This window comes from Manis javanica, chromosome 5 (assembly GCF_040802235.1).
Source record: "Manis javanica isolate MJ-LG chromosome 5, MJ_LKY, whole genome shotgun sequence".
Lineage (NCBI taxonomy): Eukaryota > Metazoa > Chordata > Mammalia > Pholidota > Manidae > Manis > Manis javanica.
In genome coordinates this window covers 106,223,066-106,247,864 of record NC_133160.1, presented here as the reverse complement: position 1 = coordinate 106,247,864, position 24,799 = coordinate 106,223,066, and the positions used below count along the sequence as shown (strand labels likewise).

Genomic DNA, 24,799 nt, shown 5'->3' with positions numbered 1-24,799 from the left:
ATGTCAGCTTCTATACATTCCCCTTCTCTGATTTCTATTCCTTCAATGGCCTCTTGCATCTTATCCATTCTGCTTATAAGTCCTTCCAGGGATTGTTTCACTTCTGTTATCTCCTTCCTGACATCTGTGATCTCCTTCCGGACTTCATCCCATTGCTCTTGCATTTTTCTCTGCATCTCTTTCAGCATGTTCATGATTTTTATTTTGAATTCTTTTTCAAGAGGACTGGTTAGGTCTGTTTCCTTCTCAGGTGTTGTCTCTGTGATCTTTGTCTGCCTGTAGTTTTGCCTTTTCATGGTGATAGAGATAGTTTGCAGAGCTGGTACGAGTGACCGCTGGAAGAGCTTCCCTTCTTGTTGGTTTGTGGCCTTCCTCTCCTGGGAGAATAGCAATCTCTAATGGCTTACACTTGTCAGTTGTGTGCAGACAGGGCTTCTGCTACCTGCCCATTTGCTATGGAATTTATCTCTGCTGTTGCTGTGGGCGTGGCCTGGCTGGGGCTGCTCCTCCAAAATGGTGGAGCCCCGTTGGAGGGGTAGCGGCCGGGAGGCTATTTATCTCTGTAAGGGACCTCAGTGCTCCCTGTTGCCCAGGGGGTTAGAGTGCCCAGAGATCCCCAGATTCCCTGCCTCTGGTCTAAGTTTCCTGTCCTGCCCCTTTAAGATTTCCAAAAAGCACTCTCCAAACCAAAAGAACAACAGCAACAACGAAAGAGGAAAAAGAAAAAAAAAAAGAGGAAAAAATGTGCGATTTTCTTTGTCCTCAGGCGCCGGTCCCAGGCACCCGCCCACCAGTCCTGCCGCCCTGCCTCCCTAGCACTGGGGTCCCCGTCCCTCCAAGGCCTCCAAAAAGCACTCGCCAAAAAGAAAAAAAAAGGGAGAAACGCGCGATTTTCTTTGTCCTCAGGTGCCAGTCCCAGGCACCCACCCACCGGTCTTGCTGCCCTGCCTCCCTGGTATTGGGGTCCCCGTTCCTCCAAGGCTTCCAAAAAGCACTCGCCAAAAAAAAAGGGAAAAACGCGTGATTTTCTTTGTTCTCAGGCACCGGCCCCATGCCCCCGCCCACTGGTCCCGCCGCCCTTCCTCCCTAGTGTTGGAAAAAACGCACGATTTTCTTTGTCCCCAGGCGCCAGTCTCAGGCACCCGTTCACCAGTCTTGCTGCCCTGTTTTTGCTGGTATTGGGGTCCCTGTCCCTTTAAGGCTTCCAAAAAGCACTCACCAAAAAGAAAAAAAAAAGGGGGGGGGAAACGTGCGATTTTCTATGTCCTCAGGTGCCGGTCTCAGGCACCTGCCCACAGGTCCCGCTGCCCTCCCTCCCTGGCATCCGGGTCCCCGTCCCTTTAAGGCTACCAAAAAGCACTCGCCAAAAAAAAAAAAAAAAAGGGAAAAATGCACGACATTCTTTGTCCTCAGGCGCCGGTCCCAGGCACCCGCTCACTGGTCCCGCTGCCCTGCCTCCCTAGCACCGGGGTCCCTGTCCCTTTAAGGCTTCCAAAAAGCACTCGCCAAAAAAAAAAAGCACTCCAGTTTCTTTCCACCCGCCGGGAGCCCGGGGGAGGGGCTCTCGGGTCCCGCCAGGCCGGGGCTTGTATCTTATCCCCTTCGCAAGGCGCTGGATTCTTGCAGGTGTGGATGTGGTCTGGATGTTGTCCTGTGTCGTCTGGTCTCTATTTTAGGAAGAGTTTTCTTTGTTTTATTTTCATAGATCTATGTGTTTTGGGGAGGAGATTTCCACTGCTCTACTCACGCCGCCATCCTGGCTCCGCCCTCTCCCTATCATAACTTTTATGTATCAAGTAAGTTGTAATTTAAAACTAAGTTATATGGAAAACATACCATTTTGCTTAAATGTAGAATTTCATCCCCATCCCTCACCTTTGGGGCTATGGTTCTAGGACGATGGAACTGAATTGCTCTACAGAAGAAATTGTGTGTGGAATGCACCCTCTATTTGTTTCAGCCTTATTTCCAAAGGCCAGACAGGGAACCAACCTGACTGTCCATAGGCAGATGAAACAGAGATGTAGTACATATATTCAGTGGAATATTATTCCCAATGAAAAAGAAGGAAATCCTGCTATTTGCAGTAGTATGGATGGACCTTGGGGGCATTATGCAAAGTGAAGTAAGTCAAAGAGAGAAAGACAAATACCATATGATTTTACTTATATGTGGAAACTAAAAAACCACCAAGAAACTGAACTCAGAGATACTGAAAACAGATCGGTGGTCACCAGAGATGGAGATGGGGAATGAGTAAAACGAGTGAAGGTTAGAAGGCACAAACTTCAGTTATGAAATAAAGAAGTCATGCCGATGTAATATACAGCATGCTGACTCTAATTTAAAATACTGTGTTGTGTATTTGAAAGTTGTGCTGAGAGTAATTCTAAAAAGTTGTTATAAGAGAAAAAAATTTGTAACTATGTGAGGTGATGGATGTTAACTCCCTATAGTGATTGTTTTGCAATATATACATATACCAGATTATGTGTTGTACACTGAAAACTGATATATTATGTGCCAATTATGTTGAATAAAGAATGTCACATTATCCTGGAAAAGGAAAAGAGAAAGGTGTGTGGGGCCTCAGGGGCAGGCTTGCTGTGGGAGATGCTGATGGAGAGGATAGATGTGTCCCACGGGAAATTTAAGTAGGTGGTTTGCTGTGTGCCTTACAACAAAAATCTTCTCTTTTGTCCATATCGTCTACAGTAAACTCTGCAATGCTTAGCCAACACTTCCTGAAGTGGATTTACTTTATGGGGCTGTAAAGTGCCCAATGCCATTCTGGCTTCCAGAGGGAGGAAGCCACACTTACCTGGGGTGAAGAACTGCACAGAGTAACACCTAGACTCCCAAATCCAAAAACCCTTTTACCTCACAACATAAAAAAAACTTTTTATCCTGGATATTTTCAAACATATATAAAGGAAGAAAAGTAGAAGAAAGAATCTCCATGTACTTGTCATTCAACTTTGACATTTTGACAACCTTGTGTGCCTTTAAAGGAAAGAAGCAGTATTTAAAGACACAAGAACCATGAGGAAATTGGTTTTCTTTAATGACAAGTCACCTTAGAGGACAGTACTGCAATACATTTCTTTCCAAATAACTTGGAAATTAGAAATGCTCTGAAACCTTTTGAAACCATATTAGCTGATTGGTCTCCAAATTTTGAGGTGATACAGCACTTAATAGAATGTAGTTTTTTATTCCAGCATTTTCTTCCACCATGATGTGCATTTGACCTCTAGAAACCAGAAAAAGGAAGAAAAGCAAGAATAAATGAATGAATGAGTTATTTTTCAGTTCCAGTTTCTTTACATTATCTTGTGCCTAATATCAAATCTTCTATTCCACCAATACCCCACTGCCAAATTGCTGCATATTTAAATTCTATGTAAAATAATGGCTCCTGGTTCAGTATAATCTATTAGGAAGAGTGACAACCACCAGTTAGGATTCAGATGTGTCTCCTGGGATAAGGACTCATTAGCTTCCTTGCTTGACAGGTGCGTTCACTCATTCATGCACAGTATTTATTAAGTGCCTACTACGTGTCAGGCTCTGCTGCTAGGTGGATGGGTGAACCATCAGAATGCTCTGTACTTCTCCAGAGTTAACTTCTGTTACTGAATGTCAATGAATCATCAAATGCAAGCATAAGAGTCCAAAGGCAGAAAACCCCAAACAATCTTTTTCACTGGAGATGACTAGACAGGTAAACCACCCCATTTGAATTCTCCTAGGGCTACTTTGGTATCACATTCCAGTCATGTGGGTAATATAGGCCTTTAAACACATGTCCCTGCTTGGGAAGGGAGAGGACAGGTAGTTCTTAGCAGGTAGGGGATAAAGAGGAAAAAGAACATTAAGAAAACTTGCCATTTTTACTCTGTCAAAGTAAGGCACTTTGGTCACCCAGAGAGCCATTTAAAGCCATCAGAAGACAAATAGTAGGGTTCTGCAGTATGACAATGCAACATGAAATGATCTAAAACGTTCATAAAGAGGAAATTATTTTGTGTGACATGTGGTAAAACAGCTAAGAGAGACAGGTTGTGCCAACGTGAACCAATCATACAAATGAAAGCACCATCCTAATCATTTCCAGGGAACTCTTGGAAGGTAAGACTTTTACAGAGAAGAGCTATTTCCAAGGGGAAAGTAAACTTTGATGACAAATGCCATGGGGATTGGCAGTAAGGAATTGAAAGACGGGCTGGGTGATCCCTGGCCCTCATGCCTGACACAAACACGAAGGACTGAGAAGAGCTGAGGAAACTAGATAAACGGGTAGCTGCCCAACTCTGACAATAAAGCCAGCAAAAAGTCAGTAACTCTTCTTAGTGGGGCTTTGGGAAGTTGGGATAACTGAGTGTACTATCAACAATAATTTATAGAGACTAAAATAGCCTCCTTTGGAGAATGAATTATTTTAATATTGTGGTGTTGACAAGAACATATAACTAGGTACATTACACAGTCACACTCAGTACAGCAACTCAGTTGGTTACTGTTGCCAGCAGCGGACCTGAGATCCAGGCTTAGGGAAATGAGTGTCTGGTTATAATTCGTGTCTCTGCACCTTAAGTCATGGTGTAGTTAGAGGGCCACGGTTGATATGGGCATGTTTATTTGGTACACCACACAGCCCCTCATTCTCTGGCAGACATCCTACAAATCACAGAGCCCTTTCCTACCCAGCTCTCTCAACCCAGGCTCTTGGAAGCTGTCAACCAATTGGTATAGGCTGGCAATGAAAAATCATTTACCTCCACTCATTAAGGTATAGTTCATATACCTGTGAGAGAGCACCAAGGAAATTTTTGAGGATCTGTTTTGAAAGTCAGTGATCAAAGCATTCCCACCAACTCACCAAGCACCTTTTAGAAAGCATTCATTGCTTTTCTCTTTTCAATATCTCGCTTGAGCTGACAAAGGGCACAGTGAGGGAAACACAACAGCCATAGGAAATCACTGCAAATAGATCCCTGTTAAAAAATAGACAAATGGATTCACATGTGGCCTTTAATATAGTCACACAATTCCTTGCATTTGTATAGCTTTTCAAACCTCTTTGAAACATACATTTTATGTTGTTTATCATGAGAATGCTGTGAGAATATCCCCATTTTTCCGATGACTGTGTGAGGTTAAATGACTTGTTACAATCACATAACAAATTGGTAGTGCTTGGTCTTTCTCTTCTCAAACCAGTGCCCTTTTCATAATATGATATCATTTTCAATGACCTATAGGTTACAACTATAGCCCAGGCCTCCACCATATGCTCTGGAATGCCTCTCTTCAAAGCCAGTTGTGTAGTGCACTGATTTTTCTATAGTTTGTGAGTAGTGCCAGACCACATTGTATCCCTATAGCCATTTTCAGTGACACCTCTCATGTTTGTTCTGCAAGGCAGGGAATCTAGAGTGAGGGGAAGATACATAAGTATCAGGCAAAGAAGAAAGCAGAGAATAAACAGTGTTTGGAAAAGTCATGGAATGGGCTACTTTGCAAAGCTCCTCCCTGGACTGACTAGTTCCCTTGGGTCTTCAATGACCTTTTGGCAGGGATGCCCTTGAAGGGCCCCTTGCCCTGGGCAGGAGGAACTAGGTGATCCATGGGGTTCTAGTCTGATCACCAGATTCTATAACTGTACATCTTGACTAACTGAAATAATTTTGAACTCTATTTTTTAATAGCATTTATTTTTTTTAAGGGTGTGTTAATAGAATTCCCAATTTACAGTGTGAGTTGAGAGAGAGAGAGAGAGTGAGGGAGAGAAAGAGGGATATCTACAGTAAATTCAGTTTAGAAAGGTCAGGAGCTCCTAAATGTGAGATTATGAGTGATTTATTTTTCATGAAAATTTTTTTCCATTGATAAAGTGATTTTGATTCTCACCTAACAGAGTAAGCATGTGGGGTGGAGTGGACAGATAAGTAGCAACATTATTAATCTAATGATGTAATTTTATCTTATGGCAAAATTGGTCTTCAGCTTGAAGACAACTCAATCTCTTAGCCTTGCCTTTTTCCCTGATAAATAATCCAAATTCCTTCAACTTTTCCTCAGAATACTTGTTCTTTTCAATCTTCAGTTCATTAATTACTGTTTATTCTTTGTATCTTTTAAGCCTTCATTAAACCAACATTTATTGAATACATATAATATGCCACAAGGAAGGAAATATTCTCATTTGATAAGGATCTAATTACTTTTCTGTTCCAGCATGTCTGAGTCTGTCTTTCACTTTAGGAAGCTATGGGAGAAAAAAAAATCCACTAGTATTTTCTGAGATGGAGGAAACCTATAAAAAAAACCACCATGATTCTAAGTCTGTTTCACAATTCAGGTACAGAGAATATGGAGAAGAAAAACACTCCTTTTTCAAAGTGAAGGAATTGAACTACAGGTTAATACCATGTGGAAGGTAGTAAGGGATGTAACTGCCTTGACCAGAATAGCATGTCAGGAAGTGGATGCCAGGCATGGAGATGGTTCATTTGGCACTGCTCCGCAAAGGGGACTGGCGCTGAGCTAGTTTGGAAGCCACCTTGTTGTGGGCACTAGTTACTGATCACTGAGTGAATAAATGAATGCATTATGTTAAGTGACTGAAGACCCATCTATTCAGGAGGACGAGATGGTAAAGTGAGAAAAACCAGACTCTGAGACCTGGAATAAACTTGAGCCCAAATGCCAACATATACATGTTCTGTGACATTAAGCCTTTCTCATTCCTGGTTTCCATATCTGTAAAGTAGAGCTAACAATTCCACCACAGAGTCTGCAAGTAGTAAATGAGCAAATGTATGTCAAAATAACATCCCCCACATAATGGTTCAATCAATGAGTGTTTCCTTTCTTTCTACTTCTCTCCTGCAGAGTCTGTGATGCCTGCCAAAGGCATGCCCTGGCTGCATCCAGGAAGGGAGAGGCAGATCAGAGGTTGCACTGTGGTGCCCTGTGCAAGTCTGCATAGATGTAGGGAAACAAAACAGAGAGACTGAATGATATAAATCAGTCCTGGGAATTACTAGTCATTTTAGAGATCTGTTCTAAGGAGGAAGACTATATAGTATCTATAAGTATATTATATAATGTATGCGAAGAAATTTTACATCTTAGAATCCAAGACCTACAAGCAACCTTAGAAATCATCTTGCACAACTTCCTTATGAGAGATGCGAAAACTGATGCCACCCAATGATTGTCAGAGAACAAAAAAGTTGGCTATTTGTTGAGCTGGTCCCAGAACCTTTATCTGCAGGATTGTGCTAAGTGCCCCTTCCTGTATGCCATTTCGGGGTTGTGGACTACTTTGAGAACCTCAGCCTCACATCCATGTGCCTAACTACACAGGTATGGCCTGCATACAGTTCAAAAAGTTCAGGGGCAAGTTACCAAGCTAAGAAGCCCTGTGTGTTCGGCTGCCTTCTGCGCAGCCCTAACGGGAGCAGCAGGGCTGAAAAGGTGGGCAGGAGAAATGGAGCCAGGCCCTGAACACACCCCCGCCCTGAGACGGCTCAGCCATTCTCTCAGTCCAAAAATAAAATAGTTACTTATTTGAGCACTTGTTACTTGCCTGGCCTTGGACTGAGGCCTTTCCATACATTCTCTCACCTGACTTTTAGTTACACCATCATTGGAGGCAGCTGGGTGGGGCATGGGGGAATATCATCACCGTACACCAGTGAGGGAGTCCAGGCTCAGGAAGATTAAGAACTTGCTCTCAGTCACATGGGAACAGTTAGCTGGGCAGAGGGAAGTTTCCAGGAACAAGAATACATCATGTCACTTCTTTGTTTAAAGTATTTCAGTGGCTTTCCAGCTCACTTAGAGTAAAAGCTAAAGTTCTTCTGATGTTCTGCAAGGCCCCAGAAGGTCTAACTGTTGCTAGTGCTCTGATGCCATCTTCTATTACAGCCTATCCCTACCCTCTGATTCACTCTATTTCTGCCTTTCTGGCCCCTTGCTGTCTCTGGAGCATTCGAGGTGAGCTCTAGTTCAAGGCCTTAGCGCTGGATCTCACCTCTGCCTGGATCTGCCCCAGAGAGGTCATCCTCTCATCCTTTTAGGTCTTTTCATCTAAAGAATGTTATTGGGATAATTGGTAACATGTAAATAAGATCCAGAGTTTAGATAATAGTATTGTATCAACATTAAGTTCCAGATTTTCATAGTAGTATTTTTATGTTAGAAAATGTCCTTTTTATCAATACACACTGTACTAGAAAGAACAAGGCCTTAAGTTTGTAACTGACTCTCAATTGATTCAGAATAAAATAGGATAGATAGTCCAATAGATGAAAGAGAGAAAATAAAGCAAAGATGGCAAAATTTTAATATTTGGGGAGTCTGATGATAGGGTAGTCAGGAAGTTATTGTACCATTCTATAACTTTTCTGGAAGTCTGAAATTGTGTTAAAATAAAAACTCTCAAAACAAACAGTAAGCTTGATGAAGATGGAAATTTTGGGTTGCTTTGCTCACTGATGTGTTTCTGGCATCTGGAACAGTATTCGGTGTGTTCCAGGTACACAATAAATCCCTGTTGAATGAATGAGCCCCAGTTCAGGCCTCACTCAGTTTCTGGATGCTCAATAATCCATTTTGAATGAATGACCCCTGGAACGTGAGGCAAATGTGGCAGCTCTAAAGCGATCCACCTCATATCTGTCTTTCCCCAAGGGTTTCTAAGGAACTGCCGCACGCCTTGCAGGATTGCAGGGTCCTGTGTCTGCCTCTGAGTAAAGCCAAGAGAGCCTAAGGACCCTGTGCTGGCCTCCACCCCTCACTTACTCACTTCCAGCAACTTTTTCAGAGATGCACAATTAGAACAGTAAAAGATTTCATTACAAATATATTCCCATATATGGGAGTGAAGAAAGATTCAGGTCAAGCCCTGAAGTTGAGGAGGGCCATCACAGAGACCTGTCAGATGGAAGGGAAGTTCTGTGGGCGCGCCGGCTGCCTCCTCGCATGGGGCCCTGGGCGACTCACCGGGATGCCGTACCGGGTCCGATACAGGGTCCTCATGGCGACACTTCCTCCACACAGGCAGCATTCGTTCATGTCAGAGGCGATCTGACATGAAAGATACAGGGGAAAGAACGTCCCACAGAGGCCTGGTTGCAAGGGTGAAACCACACAGGGGAGTCAGTGCAAGCGTCATGGCCTCAGCCACATCACACACTCTTGCAAAGAGGCTCCCTTGGGAAAGGGCCTTCACGGGCACTCTGAGAAAGCAATGCTGTCATCTGGCTCTTTCTGTCTCGGTTCTAGAGCCTTTCGTCCGGGAGTTGGGGCGAATGTGCCTGGCGTTGCACCAGGTCGGCTTTAATCGCCGAAGCGACCGCCCTGACCATCAGAGTGTGTTCACATTATCTTTCTTAGCTGCCCTTGTTTGCATCTGGGTCATGCTTGCACAGGAAGTTTGTGGCATCAGGGCCTCTGAGAAGCCCTCTGAGAGCTATGGGAGAGTGTTTAGGGTCAGAGAACGCTGCAGGAGAAGTGATGAGGGCCAAAGGGAGACAGCAATGGGGAACAGACTCCAGATGGTTTCGGGCAGAGGACACTTCTGCTGTTGTTTTGGGGATGAACGCAAGGAGAGATTAACAGATATTGGTATCAGATGCTTAAAAGGCTTACTGCAAATTCTCTTTAAAAAATCTGTATAAGTCCAAAAAGAGAGGCCTAAGAAAATAGCAGCAAACAGGACACTGTTCTCAGATATGCTCTGAGTACAAATCTCTTGTGAAAACCTCTGGGCCGGAGCTGTGATATGACTGCGCCTTAGATAGGATAAGAAAATCTGAGGTTTTTGATAGATCGTTTAAGCAAAAGACAGTCTCCAAAGGACGTGGAAATTCCATCCTCCAAAAAAAGAGGGGGCTGTTCTCACAGACAGTGGGAAGATGAGCTGCACAGAGTGTTTGCGACTGATAATGGCGAAGGAGAAATAAGGCAAATGTTCTCACAAAAAGTGTGTTTGGTAGCATTAAAGAATGACAAGTCAGTAAGGCTGAACACCTGTTCTCCTTCTGGAGATGGAACAGTCTCAAGGGCCACAGGGAGATCACGGAAGCTCGGGACACACAGAATCAGTGGGGCAGGCGAAAGAAGACGCGAATGGAAGACACAGGAGAGAAATACGTCAAGACATGTGACACCCAAGAGGTAAGAAATTCAAAGAGAGGTGATTGTGTCAGACAGGGATCACCAACTCAAGGCCAGGCAGCAAAATAAATAAGTGAAACAGCTTGGAAAAACACAAGTAGATAATAGCGGATGGTGGACATAAGTATGGCGAACTGCTGAGTAACTGCTCCTTTCAGTGGGGTTAGCTAATACGCAGTGGCTGCTGACCTCTGCCGTGGGTGAATGAGGACGCCTCTTTCCAGATTTCCAATTTTCAAGAGAAGTCAGAAATCTAGATTAGAGAGCTAGATTTTTACATGAATTGGGTTTTTATGTTTCCTACTATTTTCAATTACTACATCAAGAGAGTACATTATTATGTACAGGACAAACAAAACACAGCTGGTGGCCAAGTCCACCTATGGGCTTCCTGCTTGTCACTTCTGAGTTAGTGACTAAAGCATGGAGCCTAGTGACAGGATAAATATGAGAATCGTATTACACAGTGATCTGCATTAGGTTGTCAAGGAGAATCAGTAACTATGTGCACTTACAAATGCCTATGTCATCGCAACAGCCAAACATGCCAGTTTGCCAGTCATTGCTCATACCCCCTGCACCGTATTTTGGCTGTTGAACAACTGGATTCATTTTTAAGGCTCAGTTCGATAGGGTACTGCCTAGAAAACAAAACCAAAAGAGGATTAAAAACCTACTTGTATTGGGGCATGTAATGTAGATACCAGCTGAGAAGACATTTCATCACCTCCGTCCTTATCGGGGTGGTCACGTTCAACTAACTTAGCATAATGTATCTATACTATTGACCATGTTTGGAATTAAGAACACAAAGGAAAGGGAATGAGGGTTCCTTTCTCAGGTTTTCTGGTTTGGGGTGTTTTTTAGCCCCTTTTACTGATCTCTATAGTTCAGCAAGATTTTTTTTTTGGTATTTTCAAGAAAACCATCTTGAACAATGTGTATTTTGCATTTGATGTATTCTTCTTTAATAGTTATTATAATCAATTTTTAAAAGCTATTCTACAGACATTCTCTCAATTGTTCCTTAAGAGAACTCTGTGAGGTAGAGCTCTTTACCTTCCATAAAATTATTGTCATTAGAAAAGATGCTTCTAGCTAATGTCAGTGTTCATTGTGTGATTTTAAGTCCTGATAACTAAAACCGTAACAGAAGACCTATGTTACTTAAAAAGCAATCGACTTCCTTTTGTGAAAGTGTCAGGCCATCATCTGAAAAAAGAGACTTCAGATTTCCACAGAAAAATCCAGTAGTTGTAAACCACTAGGAAATAATGTCCTTCCTATACTTTTCATATTTCATCCAGCGATCAAGCTGAATGTCTTGTGAGCTCCTGCCCAGTCAGAACTCTCAAGACAGAAAAAAAGCAGTTTCACAAGGACTTAATGTTACAACTTTCTTCTTTACTGTATAGAATCTAATCATGACGCATAATCTGTAGTCTTGCCCCTGCTCCCTTCTCACACTTCCCTTGAGCACTGCAAGGCAGCACCCTGAGCCTACTACCGCTCTACTTTACCCACTTCAGTCTTCCTCCACCATGTTGCCAAGGAAGCCCCAGTCAAAGATTCTGCAGTGTGTCCCAATCCAGCTGTGCATTAGGTTCAACCTTACGTCTTGGTTGAAAATACTGATTCACTAGCCTGGGGTGGACTTTTAAGTGGGGTATAAAATTTTTGAGGGGTGATTGTGTTGCAGGCAGCCCTGGAGACCACTGGTCATGTGTCATTCCATGCTCTCTCAGTCCTTCCCAGTGTTCTTAGCTCTTCCTCTGACACTGCTCTTCCTGGTCTTGTTTACCCTGAGACCACGGCTGTGACTGACTGATTCCCACCAAGAGGGGCATATGTTTTAAGGAATAATAAAAGCTAAGGCACTTTGAGCTGCCATAGGAAAGTAACTCTAATATTGATTATCAAGAACTTGCTTTATGACTGAAAGAGAAATCCATGACATTGAGAAGGCTACATGATGATCATAAAATCATACTAAGAATCTTGTTTGAAACTGCAAGATGTACTTAAAAATTTAACTGGAATCCAACGGTCTTTCTCCTGTTTGATTAATTGGTAGGGTAATGATGCCTTTGCTGACAATGCAGGAAAATGTATGGCCATGTGGTAGCGCAGGGACTGTTTCCAGACAGGCTGCAGAGGTAAAGGGCTAACCAGGGAAACCTACAACAGAGTCTGAACATGGTACACATGGATATGATATTGTTAAAGAAATGAATTAGCAGACAGGTGATGGTTAAAAGTCATGTGAATGGATAGCATTGCCTTGCATGATCAACTAAATTTAAATTTGTGCAGGTTAAGGCCCAAATACTTTCATTTTTGTATATATTAAGTGTTGTGTGGTTGTCCTGGAGTCTTAGTAATGAAAATGCTCTACACAATTGGTATTTTCTACTGGTTTCTGTCTATAGATATTCTACCAGAGTACACCATTGTTATATTATTAGCCAGCATCTGGTATACTTACTGAAATACACTAGAAAACTTGCATATAACGAACAAATTTTCTTTCTCTTTTTTAAACATTCATGTGGGTAAGAATCACCTGAGGGGCTTGTTAATGATGAGACATCCTTAGAAATTTGGATTTAATAGGCCTGGGAAAGGGTCCAGGGATCTGTATGTTTAATAAGGGCCCAAGAGCTTCTTAAGGGAGAGGGGTTGATAAAAAGTGAGAACGTGGAAGGGGACCACAACAGTGCTATTGCCTAATCTGATGGCTTTTAAATCAAAATTGTAGTTTTTTCAACTCCCTTCCCAGATACTGACTCCTCTGAGAAGCAAATCAGAGGACAAGAAGAGAAAAGCATAATTTGTCCAAATCTTTTTGCCCAGCAAGTCTGCCTTCAGTTTGGGACTGGGCATAGTTATAAAGCCAGAGGGAAATGTTACAGAAATTCAGTAAGGAGAAACTAGTACAGAAATCACTAGGGGACTCTCCATAGTAAAATAAAAGGCCAAAAACTGTGGTGACACTTGCTCAGCCCAGGAAGGACAGGTGTACCTCAAAGAGGAAGTGGAGATGATTCATTTCAACCAAAACAAGTCTGTACTGAGAACCTCCTTGGCCCCTGGGAGATGTAAGAGAAGTATCTGATTCAGGGCGTTGAGCTGAAGTTCACGCATATGATCTAGGAACAACTTCTTTGTTTTTTTGTTTTTTTTCCAAACTGGCAGAAAGAGAATTACCATTGGGTCTGTAGAAGTTGGGGAAGGCTGATTGGATGATGCTGGATTCTGGCCCAGGCATAGAAAGTAAGCATTCTAGGTAGTGGAAACAGTGTGAAGGAATGCCTAAGGGAAACAGAGTATGGAATGCATGAGGCAGAGTAAAGACCTCAGCCTTTTGGAACAGTGGGCATGTCAGAGTGAAGGGACAGCAATGCATGGACAGGTGCCCCTCAGCACCTCTTTCCCACGCTCATAGCAGGCATTGCTAACCAATCCCAGAACGTTCCCGTTGGACATCTTAGAATCCTTCACAAGAGTGTATAGGATGCTACTACCATCTGATCAGAGTGGCACGACATATGAATTCAGTCTATTATCTGAGAACTAGTTACAGATAAGGAATACATTATACAGGTCATGTGTTATTCAATTCTGAATATTATGGATATACCTGTGGTCTCAAGAGCAAATTTTCTGTTACCTTTAAAAATATACCAGGAAGATGAGTACAGCCAAATGGACCAGGAAGGCAATATTCTTAAGCAAAAATGACTTCTTTAATAAAAACAATGCTGTGGGAAAAGTAGAGACAATCAAAATCATTTAGGCAATGTATCAAAATGGAAAGCTGTGCTAAAGTTTTTTTTCGGAAACTCCACAGGTAAAAATTACTTCAGGGCAAAAATTATATCTTAAATATTCTTTCAGTGCTTCATACCTGTTTGTATAGCACTGGACACATATATTTGTTGTGTTGAGTAGTTTGAAGGATAAAATTTGTTGTGTTTCATGTTAAAAAAAATACCAATGAGTAAGTTTTAAGAATTAGAAGTTCTGATGTAAGTCCTGAAATGGGCATATGCTACAATTACTATATATGCAAGTCATGTCTAGTATGTATTGAGTATCTGTTAATTCAACTAATTCAGTTCCAATCTAACACAAGGATTAATGCCACTTGCTTTAAAATCCCTAAGTCCCCCTTTTTGAAGTAAAATGTTTAGAAGTATATTTTTAAAACAGTCTACAATATACATGAGTATGAATGAATCTAGGTGTTTATTTAAATGTTGGCATCCCTGGATGGTGGACAGAGCTCTACTGAGCAGCTGTGGAGCTCATGGTCTTGGTAGTGCCCACGCTGCTGGTGTCTGGTCCACACTTTGACTAGCCAACATCTAGATCATGATTAGGAACCGTGGAGACAAACAAACCTGGGTTCAGATCTATTTTCCACTGTCTGTCTGTCCCTAGACAAGTAAACTACCTTCTCTGAGCCTCCGTTTGACATCTTTAAAAGGAATACAGTACCATGTTCCTCGCTGAGTTGCATTAATGTGATGAGACTCTGCCAATAGGCTACGTCTGCTCTCCACTGCTTCCCGCACGCCAGTGACCTGACAGATGCACCCCTGCAGCGGAGCGGCAGGGCCAGTGCCTCAGCTGACAGTACCGACAAGCGTCTGGGAGCACGGCACGGAGAGGCCCAGTGACAGGGAGGTGATAGCGTGACCACTGGGTTAGCGATCAGAGGGCTTGGATGTTCGTCAGTTAGTGTTTGAGAGGCTGAAGTTAGAACAGGATGTGAAGATATTTTGAAAACTGCAAATTACCATGTACATGATAGGAGTCTAAGTACCAGTGAAAGTTGATGGAAAAAACCAGGGAGTGAAATGTTGCCCAATGACAATGGCTTACATGTGTACAGAGCATAATACTTTTTCAAAGCATTTTCATGTTTGACCCCTCATTAACACTGACCTCTGTTTAGTATTAACAACAGACTGAAGCACTCAGGCAATTAGGGCTGCTAAGACTCTTTTTACTGCGGACAAGCAAACTGAAGCAAAGCGGTTAAGTTCCAGGGCCAGGGAAAAATCATGATCACTAGTCCAACCTCTTTAATTGATGGATGAGAAAATGAGGCTTGTCTCTAAGACTGAGCATTGGCCCCCATTCTGTTCCTCATCTCTTCAGGGAGAAGACATGGAGAACACCTCACTGCCAAAGTTAAGGAAACCAAAGATGAGAAGGTGAACCGAGCAACACAGTCTAGGGGTTAGGACCGAGGACTCTAGCGGTTAGGCCCTAGGACCAGCTTTCCCAGTGACTGGCTAGCTGACCTTGGGAGAGTAACTTCACCTGTCTGTGCCTCAGTTTCCTCATCTGTGAAATGGGGATATTTGCAGTCTCTGTCTTACAACAGAGTTAGGAGGATTAAAGGAGTTAATAGTTGAAAAGTTCTGAGAGTGGTACCTGGCATAAGGTAAGTATTTCATGAGTATTAAAGAAAAGAAAGTACTTGGCCTTGGAGGGAAACACAATACCATTCCTCCTTCTTTACACTCTCCTAGATGTTGTATGATGTGGCTAGTTCTTCTACAATGCTACAGAAGAAAGGAAAAGAAACTGAAAAGAAATTACATGTCCAAAGGGACAGAACGGCAGAGTTGGATCTAAATTCCAGCCGGGGGACTCCAGAGCCTTTATTCTTCTTTCCACTGAACTCCACCAATCAGTGACTGTGAATCTCGGTCAGCTGACACGAGCCAGCTCTGTTCAGGAGTAAATGGTAAGCATTTTCCTAGAACGTCCCTTCTCAGATAAATTTGGAGACTATAGAAGGTAGGCAATTTATGACTCACTTTCCTTTCTTCTTATGTGTGCATGTATGTATTTTAAATCTTGAAACCAATCACTCAAAAACTGCCCTAGTGTTGCACAGTGCAGGTTTACATAACTGGTTTTCAACCAAAGATTATTTTAACTCACGGAGACATCTGGCACCATCTGGAGAAATTATTGGTTCTCACAACTGGGGTGACATCTACCCTCTATCTAGTGGGTAGAGGCTAGGGATGTGGCTAAATATCCTGTAAAACACAGAGCAAGACCACAGGAATTTTCTACCCTCCAAATTGAACCACAGTGCTGTGGTAAGAAACCGGCAGGAGACCCATCAAGGGCGTCATGAAGCATGAGCCTCAGGAGGGGTCTTGAAGATTGTCTAGCTCAGTTTCCTCTTAGATGAATAAACTGTGTCTCCAGGAGGAGACGTGGAATCCTAGTGAGGAATGAAACCTAGAAGGTTGATTCTTGGTTAAAAAATGTTCAAAAGCAAGTGCTGAAACTCAGGAATTCTTACATGACCCCATTTCCCCCACAGATTTGTTTACATCTTGTTCTGAAATCCTCTCCTTCCTGGCAAGTCCTGTTAGGAGACCCCCCCCACTCACTGATCCCAAAAGTTGCCTCTCTTCTCTTTCTTCTGCTTATTGTTTCTATGTTGACAGTTTAACCCATCCAGTTCTATCACTTACTTCTCTTTAAATAAACCTTTAATCCAAGTTCAATATACAATAGTAAAGTACAGAAATAGTGAGCATGATTGGTAAATATTTACAAAGTGAACAATTCCTATAATCACAACCTGATTCAAGAGCTAGGACCTTACCAGCACCCCAGAAGTCCTCCTTATCCTTCTGCTCAAAGGCAACTTCTACCCTGTCTTTTAATGGCAGAGGCTCATTTTGCCTGTGTTTGAGCCATATATGGATTGAACTATATGCATTATTTATTTATTATTTCCCTTCTTTTACTACACTGTAGTGTGTAGCACTAATGCATTCTTTCTCTTTGCTATATAATATTCCATTAATAGATATACCACTATTTATTTATGCATGCTACCATTGCTTTGTTTCTAGTTTGGACTATAATGAAAAACATGTCACTACTGTGAGCAATTTTGTACATCTCTTTATGTGGATGACACATTCATTTCTGTTATGTCTACACTTTGGTGTGGGATTGCTGGGTCCCAGGGTTAGTTGATAGTGCCAAAATATATTCTGAACTGGTCGGGCCAATTTATACTCCCATCAATAATGTAAGTGATTTCCAGTTGCTCTACCTCCTTGCCAATACCTGGTAAACCTCCATCTTTTTTTTTTTACCCATAGGTCACTACAGAGTCTGGGAAATGGAAGCCCAGGATTAAGACTGAAAAAAACCCAATAACCCACAAATTGTGGTTAAATGACTAAATAGAGTTTCCACAGATAGGTTAAAAAGAATACAGAAGATTCAGTTAAATTTGAGTAAGTATGTCCCAAGCAATCCAAGCATACTGAGGCAATAAAAAATTATTTATTCTTTATTTGAAATTCCAATTTACCTGGACATCCTATATTTTATCTGAGGGGTTGGGACAATAACTTTGGTATTGGATAATATCTATGTGGGGGCAGTTACTGCTCTGGAAATTTACAGGAAGGGGAAGTGGTGGGGAGGAGGCCAAAACAATGGGGCTTTTGAGGTTATGCAGGAGACCTTCTCCCACCCCCACATAGAGATGAGGGGCTAAAGGGCACTCACTAATAGCACAATAATTTATCTGATTTCCATCTCAATTCTTATAAGAGCATTTCCTGTGGGAATACACAATTGTTTATTCATGGCTAAAGGAAAAGTAAAATATCTGGAGCAGTTTCCACTCATTTCCATGTTAAGCAATCTTATGTATGTATACTACTGGATTCCAGATTCATAGCAATCTTTTCTCCCATTTTGAAATCTGGTACTTGGAGAAGTAAAGAGCAAGGCAATGTAAAGCCAAAGTCCACGCTCTTGCATCCTACCAAGTGCTCTGTAGGGAAGGAGTTTCATTGAGTAGCCTATGGGCTACTATCTCTGGGCTCTATTTCTCCCAACTGGTCTGAGTATCCTGATGGGATCAGCAAAAGACTGACTAGCTGCCTTGGGCATTCTTGGGTTCTTAATTCCCTGAAGATTTATATTGTCCTTTCTCTTCTGTGCTCCCTCCTTCTGGATTTCAGCTTCCTACCAAATAACTCCATGGGTTATACGCAATCCCTTTCTGGAAGAAGAAAAGAAATTGTCAATTGAGAAGGTCCTGCTTTTAGCCTCTTAGAACTTCTTCAGCCACCTAGAAACTCCATGGCTGGGTCACGAGTAGTCCTGGGTCAGAGTCTGCCACAGGAACCAGTTTAGTTTTCTGGCTTTCATACAGAATTCTGCACTTTCTGTGTACCAACAGGATTCTGCCTTATTGTACCACGAATTATGTCACTTATGAAATCTTAGTCAAAACAACAAATACTTTCAGTTATAAGTAAATAAAAATGATTACTCATCGAAAGCATGGCTTTTCTTAATTTAAGCTAAATGATTTCTTTAAACAAAATGCCACTCTAAAACATTTTCAGTCATGTTGGAGAAGATGCTCATGCCTGATAATGCTTAAATTAGCAGTCTTCCCAGGAGTGTTTTCACTTTTGATAGTGCAAGACTGCAAAATTTTTTTTTTTTTTGGCCACCAGAAAAGTTCAGCTGTCTTCCTTCCATCAAAAAGTAAAAGGGATTTTGTTCACTAAAATGTTTAATTTGGGGCAAGGGTGGGGGATAATGAGTACCTGATAAATTGGGTCATTCCAGGCTCCACTGTCATTCTACTGACACTAGTCTCTTTGGGACCTAATTCATTAAACTCTTTCTCTACTTTGGTCCTTTGATTTGTCAACTCGTGTCAGGCATACACGGTTCTAGGGGAAGATCACCTTTTCACACCCAAACCCTTTAAGCCTATGCTCCTGCCTCCACCTTGGTCTTGCCAGATTTCTCACCACTCTGCAGGCATTACCTTGATCCTGTTTCTGCTGTGAGTTCCTGTCCCCTGTTTATAAACTTTCATATGTAACAAGATACAAAATGGAAAGTGAAGTCAGACATAGGGAGAATAAATCCTGGAGCAAATCTGGCACAAGCTTTAAGATTCCTGTATGGTGCTAGACATGAGCTGCAAATTAGACTGTTTCTACCAGGCAAAGCAAAGAGGCAACACCAAAATTTAGCAGGTTGGCCATGTTCTTAAAATAAAAACAGATTGAGGCCTAGAGAAACTTCTCATCAAGTCCCTCAAAAAGAAGATGATATGTGACAATAAACAGAATAGTTTCTTTTCCGACTTTCTTGAGCTATTTACTAATATAGGGGGAAAGCACAATGCTGGAGAATTGCTGAAAGCAATCTATGAGAAGCCAAAGCGATCCCATCTAAGTAGTTACCTCTCTGATGATTCAAGATTGAAAATCAAATTTTTTAGTTTGTTCAGAGAAACACATGGATGCATATTTTCTGACAATCCTCCACGAATAGCTGGGGTTTAATAATAACTGGGCAGCAGGAGGCTGTCCTTGGAGAGACCTGAGTTCAGATTTCCAATTCAGGCTGCTTATTAAGGCACAGACAAGGAGAGGCATGGAAGGCCAACGTAGTGTTAGGAAAATTCTAAGACGCCATCAGGACACACACGTGAATAGAAGGCCACCCTACTGTGGTTTGCAGGTGAGCTCAGGACATCGAAGTCAAATTGGAAATAAGCTAAAGGAATCCTTGTGGAAAACCAGTTCTGGGGCTATTTAAGCAAGTGACCAGGGGGGAAGTTTCATAGGAGAATTAGCCGGCACAGGTGATAATGGGCATTTACATGATCATTTAAAACAAGAGGACAGTGTCTGTTAAGCAGTACACCTTGTGTATGCACTAATGAATTGCACGTGACCATGTGACCATATGACAGAGCAAAGTCCCAAAATTCTAACCATAAAGCCTGAGAACTTTTATATCATGTGTTAACTTAACGGACCCACCGTGATAATTAAAGAATGGAATGAAACAGTCCTGGAGTCTAATTTTAAGTAATGCAACTTCCTTCCTGGTCAATGCTACGGAGATAAAATATTTACAGTATTGAACCTTAGATAACATAATGAGTTGACCTTTTAAAAATATCACTCCACTTGGCTCCATTTCAAACTGATCCATTGGTCTGGGTGGAAGGGGTTAGTGGCCATGGAATGGATATTTTTAATGATTCTCAGTGATTTCAAGATGCCCTGAGGGTTGAGAAGCCCTGTATTAAGGGAAGTTTATGTAAAATGCTGATTCGAGTACTGAGGTAGTATAGTTTAAGTCTCTTACACAACAATAAAACACACATTCCCCACTAATTTCAAATTTCCCCTGCTACTTAAATTTTCACAGCAAACAGGTAAAATTTTACAAATTTAGCCAAAATAAGGTGATCAGTGAAGACAGTCTAAAAATCAGTAAACTATCAAAGAAAAAATCTCTAGTAAATTCTCCATATATACAAAGTTAACCACTATTGACATCTGTGATGTATGTTCTTACATTTAGTCCAATAAAAAAAAATTTGTGCACAGTACCACGTTTCAACAAGGATATTTCCAACGTGGCAATAAATCTATTTTTCCTACAGTTATAGAAGGTTGTTTCCCTTGCTGTTATTCTGGTAGTCGGGGTGGAGGGGGGGCAAGCAATCAGCTCTTTCAGAAGTGGTGTCCACTCATGGTGCTGTAGCTCAGAATTATAATCTCATTAGTGTGACCCTTACTAGGGAGTCTTGTGCTGAAGTAAACGAGCAGAAAGAGTCTTTCTTTCTAAGAAAGAGTTTGAGTTCTTCCAGCTTATCTCATAATTTCTGTCTGCAGAATGAAAGGTTGAAATATTATTGGTTAAGTGAATGAGTCTCTGAGTTCCCTAAAAGTACCAAGTTACATGTGATAGCTTAAAACCCTCAACTAAAATCAGATTCCTTCTGTAGGCAATTGTTTATTTCCCCCAAACTCCTGTCTTGTTTTTTTTTTCCTGTTTCTCTCTTCATATCTTTCTGGGAGCTCTGTGTCCCATAGAGGAATCCCAGAGGAAGAAGCGGGAAACAGTAGCTCCTGAGCTGCAGGAGGCTTGGCTCTGCCCAGGCTTCGTGTATCTGCTGGTCAAGTCCACAGTGAGCAGTCTTACAGATAGCTCAGATTAATATCTTGGCTAAAAGGACCAGAAGATCTATGAAGCACAGGTTTGTATTTTAAATCTTGCTGTGATTCAAATTTGAATTGGAATTGCCCATCCTTTGAACCATGTGTGCTGAAAATCATTTACCCAGTGACTCATCACAGCTAAGTGCAGCATCCACTTCAGTAAAAAAACATCTCAAAGGGACTTGATTGGTGTTTCAAAAACTTTTTTAGTAAACTGTCAATTTTGTTAAATGATTTAAAATTTTGTTTTATCTGTGTGGGTGGAAGAGTCCTCCCCTTTCTACCAATGCCAGGAACTTGTATTGGTGATGGAAGGTAAGCAGGCTAAGATGGTGCTGCTCCTCAGCCACAAAATCAAGTCAAAACTTAGAGAATGTTGAATTTGTGGTGGTGTTTGTAACCTGTAACTTGAGCAAGCCCCATCTAACACTTTATTAAGACAACAAAACCATTGATGAGTGATCTAGTTAATATAAATGGGTCACAAAACTTCAATGAAAATACAATTCTCTGTTGACCATGAAACACTTATATTTGACAAATTTAGTTCAGGAAGAAACAAGAGGCCTAAAAAAACTCTTGATTATAAATGTTTTGCTCTGGAGGTATCTGGTCCTGGTTATATTTTAAAGTCAGCTCTGTTCAGATCCCTCCCTTCTGCCAGACCTGAGCTCCACATGTGCTGGCTATTCATCTTTTTATTCTAACCCAGAAGGTGGAGCAGAGTAGATGCTCCATGAGTGATTTTAAGAAAATAAATGAACAAAATGTATGAATAAAGAAATTGTAGGTCTCAAATATACAATTTGAAGTCTCTAGACCAGACATATAGAAGTCAGAAGTCCCATCTGCCTTTTATTAACCATCTATAAGAAATACGTTTACCTTAGGGATCTAGTAGTAAGGGTGGAAAAAGCTTCTTTATTCCCCTTCCTTTAATTCTTGCAAGTGAAAAAAGCTAATCATTCCCTCCACAGTGAAAATACCATAGTGAAGAGCTACCTTCGTATTATTAATGAAAATAACAAGGCTGCAAATCAGGAAGGGTAACAAGTGGCCAGATCATTATGATTTCAAAGAATTGTTTTTGTTCTATAAAAAGAGACATTTTGAATTAACTTTTGACAATAAAATAATAATCAACCCCAAAATGACTGAAACAGAAACTGTGTCTCCCGCTAGTGAAGCCAATTCCAACAGCAAATCTTAACACCAATTATAAAATAAGAGAGAAATTTTCTAGAAAGAATTTAGTGTATTGTGTTTAAACACACCAGTCTTACTGGTGACACAATTTCTTCTTTAATGATTCAGAACGTTTTTTTCTCTTAAAAAATTAATCTCCTAGTAACACATTTTAAAGAAACAATCATGATATAAACAAGCTCTTAAGAATCACTATTGCCAAATATAATTTAAAAGACAATTGCATGTTGCAGATGTGTGGTTTTTAAAAACTTCACCTAGACAAATAATCAATACTTACCATTCATTTCTGCCTTGGCTTACATAGTAAGATTTTACTGGTTTTATAGTTTCTTTTTCTTTTGGAAGAAGATGGGAGAGAAAGACAAAATGTTAGCACTGAAATGTGTTTTGTATTGCAAAAATACTTACCACACTCTAACTACAGAGGACAGCAGCCCAGGTCAACTGAGAGAAGTCTCAGGAGCTGAACTCCTTAGCTGCTGCACCCTAAGGGCCGTGAACAGCAAGGGTGGGGTTTAGGGTGGGGAAAATTAGGAGGTGGGACTGGAGGAAAGAGGAAGAAATTGTGTGTGTGCCTGTGTGTCTGTGTTTTGGAGGGGTGTCTTTACTGCTTCAGGGGTCAATGTTTTTTCATTTAAGGAAGTGGGCGCTAACATTTTATCTCACTGCACTTATTTTGTGTGACATTAGCCTGACAACATTACTCCCTTAGATGGCAAGATTTATCCATGATTGGGCAACAGCACACTTTATGAAGGCCCAAGGCTTGTTTATTTATTTAGGATTTCTATAATGCATTTACTTACAAAAGCATTTTAGGGTCTTGGAATATGTTTAAAAGTAAGAATTGGGCAGCTGGTCTTAGGTCTCAAAAATGCTAAAGAGATAATCAGCTTTACTTCTTGCCAGGTTATTGGGACTTACACTCCAAGAAAGAGCTGTATGGCGTAGACAAGGGAAGATATTGAAGGGGGCAGAGTGGGACATGGGCAGTGGCATTGGCTCCACCTGTCTGGTGCCAGTGGAGCCTGGATTCTAGAAGGCAGGACTGACATCAGGGAGCCCACTGCAGGGAAAATTTCATAGAGAGGAAGGATGCAGAGGGCTTGGGCAGGAATGGAAAGCAAGAGGAAGAATGTAACAGAAAATCGTAATAGGAAATGGCAGTCCTTAGGAATTGGGCAGAGACATGAGAGAGGGAAAGAATCACATGATGAATCATTAGCTGGGCATATATATTTAAATACTTTATTAAAAAAACCTCAATTGTTTTCAGGTTGCTGAGTATCATTTGTTAGGTTAGCAGGCGTTCAGGTGTCTCTCACTCCTATTGGTGTTACCCTGGCAAGTTGGATTTTCTTTCATGGTGCTTGAACATAAACTTGAATGACTCACATTACTAAAACTCTGTTTTATGTTCTTCCTGGTTAAATGTGTACAGAGGGAGTTGCTCCTGGAGGTGGAAGATAAGTGAAGTGGAAAACGGATTACTGGGTATCTGCTTATTTCAGACGGACAGTTGCCTAGTATATATATATATATATATATATATATATATATATATATATAGGCCACTAGGCCAGAAAGCTAAGTGACGTCATTGCTGTCCTGAAAGAACTCAGGTTCTTTCTGAAAAGTGTAAAGTGTGACAAACTGTGCAGCTGTTAGGCAGGAAAATAGATATGAGTGAAGTGGAGAGAAAATTAAGGCCAGTAAAGCTCAATAAAAGGGACTCAAAGAGCTAACCAGTTAAAACTAGAGAGCCAGAAAAGACTCACAGAGTTAATGAGTTAATCAATTGAAGCTCCAAAGGTTAGGAGTAACTTGGAATGTCCAGATATTCCCCAGATTTAAGTATCTGAGCACAGCCCGTCTCCATTGTGTCAATTAGATTATGCCATTTTAAGATTTAGTTTAGCCTGCCAAAAGGGCCAACTTATATTTTAACTTAACCTATATGCTTTTTTTCTCCTTGTCCAGCCCCTAATCAAGTAATCTGTAACCTGGGCGGGAGACAAGCATCATGATTAATTTAGCAAACAAGCCCGGCTATAAAAAGCATAGTAAAAACAGGAAAAAATTCCATCTTAAAGCTAAGATTACCTTTTAAAACTCAGAAGTTAAGAAGTAAGATTTTTAACATACTCTTTAGCAAATGGACAATAACTCAGCCTACTTGGGGGCAGAGCAAGAGGTCTTAATTGGTCTGTTCCCAGAGGGAAGCTGGTATCTTGGGAAGGAATCTGAGTGGTAAATTTCTTGTGTTAATTTTGCAGAATTACCTAAAGGACTAATAATAGAAGACACTTAATGTCTCTCATCAAAGATAAACATCTTGGGGCCACTTG

The 24,799-nt window shown here is 41.3% G+C and overlaps 1 protein-coding gene and 1 long non-coding RNA gene across 8 annotated transcripts in view; one reads left to right on the top strand and one right to left on the bottom strand.

Moving 5' to 3' along the window:
* Window positions 1-3,041: 3,041 nt before the first annotated feature.
* Window positions 3,042-24,799, bottom strand: part of LOC108389937 (placenta-specific gene 8 protein-like) — a 52,022-nt gene continuing 30,264 nt past the window's right edge. For 2 of the 7 annotated variants that reach the window (XM_073237373.1, XM_037021177.2), the window contains 4 exons: window positions 10,707-10,832; window positions 9,016-9,140; window positions 4,883-4,997; window positions 3,042-3,253 (listed from right to left, as the gene is read on the bottom strand). In XM_073237373.1, coding sequence (XP_073093474.1) covers window positions 4,893-4,997; window positions 9,016-9,140; window positions 10,707-10,803 — 327 coding nt within the window. In that variant the 5' untranslated portion in view covers window positions 10,804-10,832 and the 3' untranslated portion in view covers window positions 3,042-3,253; window positions 4,883-4,892. Of the gene's footprint in view, window positions 3,254-4,882; window positions 4,998-9,015; window positions 9,141-10,706; window positions 10,833-13,861; window positions 13,953-22,728; window positions 22,791-22,859; window positions 23,002-24,799 lie in introns of those variants that run through there. The other 5 variants (XM_037021175.2, XM_037021176.2, XM_017648447.3 and 2 more) reach the window with 5 other exon arrangements.
* LOC118972935 (uncharacterized) lies at window positions 9,147-17,537 on the top strand. Its single transcript, XR_005062088.1, has 2 exons — window positions 9,147-10,191; window positions 15,735-17,537. It is a non-coding gene; the product is annotated as an uncharacterized lncRNA (long non-coding RNA).